Raw genomic sequence first — 1854 nt, forward strand, 5'->3', positions numbered from 1 at the left:
GGTGTTGCTGACATATCTTAAGTTCCAGAAAATTGTCTTCTGCATGACTGAAAATGTAGTAAATCTGGGATGATCCTATTCAATGTTGAAACGTTGGTTTATAGATATAAGAATATGTGGTATGAGGGCCAATGAGACAACTCTCCATCCAAGTCAAAATTTATAAAAGTAAACCATTATAGGTCACAGTACGGTCTTCAACACGGAGCCTTGGCTCACACCGAACAGTAAGCTATAAAGGGCCCCAAAAAAATGTGTAAAACCATTCAAACGGGAAAACCAACGGTCTAATCTATATAAAAAACGAGAAACGAGAAACACTTCTCCTATGTTAGCATACGTGACTAGTTTGTATTTGTCTATAAGAGATCTAAAACGTCTATCTGAATCATTACGTCGAGAGAGTAACATACCAGAGGCGGATTTAGAGGGGGGCCGAGGCCCCCCCCCCCCCCCTTTTCTGGGAAAAATTTGGTTGATTATATAGGGAATCACTGAAGCATGACCGGAGCGGGCCCCCTCTTAGGCAGTCAGTGGGTCCCCACTTATGAAAATTTCTGGATCCGCATATGCCTACTGTCATTGTTGCAAGCACTTTACCACCCTCAATAAATATTAGTTCAAAACCGATTCCGGAAATTTCAAACACGAAACCGATTTCGAAATTCTCACATGACGACAACTTCCTGTAAAAAAAACCTGGTTGCTTCGTCAATAATATAGTTATTCACTATCATGGCATCATTAGTTGGAGAAGTTATGCATTTGAACATTGGACCGACGGAAAAGTGGCCTTCGGATGTAGCCTTTTTTCAGCCATATCAGGTCGAACAAGTTACTTTACCCGACTACTCTAATTGCCTAGCAGTGCGAACATTTCTGAACATGAGTGGCCTGAAGTTCGATCTTCAACTGAAAACAAATGCAGAGGAAATGTCCCCATCAGGAAGAGTTCCATTCTTGAAGATAGGGGCGTTTCTTATTTCCGAATTCGACCCTATTGTGGCAAATGTAAATATGAGAGGATTGTCTATAAGTGCGCATTTGGATGAGACCGAACGATCAGAAATGACAGCATATATTACTATGGTTCATACAGTACTTTACAATGCAGAGCTGTATTTGTCATGGATAGACAAAGATATATTTTCTTCAACCACAAGACCAAGATATGGATCTGTACATCCATGGCCTATGAGTTGGGTTTTACCTTGGAAACGACAAATGGAAGTGAAAGCAAGATTGAATGCATGTGGTTGGATTAATAAGACAGAGGAAAATGTTCATGATGAAATTAGGGCATGTCTTCAGGCTCTGTCTGATCGCTTGGATACAAACATTTATTTCTTTGGTGAAAAGCCCACAGAATTGGATGCTTTAGTGTTTGGACATTTGTATAATCTCATTACTTTTCAGTTGCCAGATTCAAGACTGACAGATATTATTAAGAAATACAAGAATTTAGCAGATTTATGTACTCGTATAGAGGGGAAATATTACAGAGACATTAAAGAAAATTAATATCAGTTTAATATACTTGTGCCATGTCTTTGTCAAATAAAAATGTATTATCTAAATCATTGATTTTTACAGTGTTAAAATTAAATATGAATGTTGATTGAGTATTTATGCATAAATAGATGTCTTACAGACTTACACATGTATGTATTTTATCCAACATAGTTTTAAAAAAATACAACATTTAAATATCTCTTCCTGAGAAATGTGTGAGTTGAATTAGCAAGTTTTCAATGTACTGTTGAAATTGTCTTAATACATGTTTGTTTGTCTATCAGGCACAAATATATTTTCTTTACAAGCACAAAAATAAAAGCAAAGACTGATTGGCTCCCT

The 1854-nt window shown here is 37.1% G+C and overlaps 1 protein-coding gene across 1 annotated transcript; it reads left to right on the forward strand.

Moving 5' to 3' along the window:
* Positions 1-667: 667 nt before the first annotated feature.
* On the forward strand, positions 668-1581 carry LOC127705882 (metaxin-2-like). Its single transcript, XM_052210246.1, has one exon. It carries the CDS (start codon positions 736-738, stop codon positions 1519-1521), a length of 786 nt encoding a protein of 261 aa, XP_052066206.1. The 5' UTR covers positions 668-735; the 3' UTR covers positions 1522-1581.
* Positions 1582-1854: the final 273 nt, after the last annotated feature.

The sequence above is a fragment of the Mytilus californianus genome, unplaced genomic scaffold (assembly GCF_021869535.1).
Source record: "Mytilus californianus isolate M0D057914Y unplaced genomic scaffold, xbMytCali1.0.p SCAF_6, whole genome shotgun sequence".
Lineage (NCBI taxonomy): Eukaryota > Metazoa > Mollusca > Bivalvia > Mytilida > Mytilidae > Mytilus > Mytilus californianus.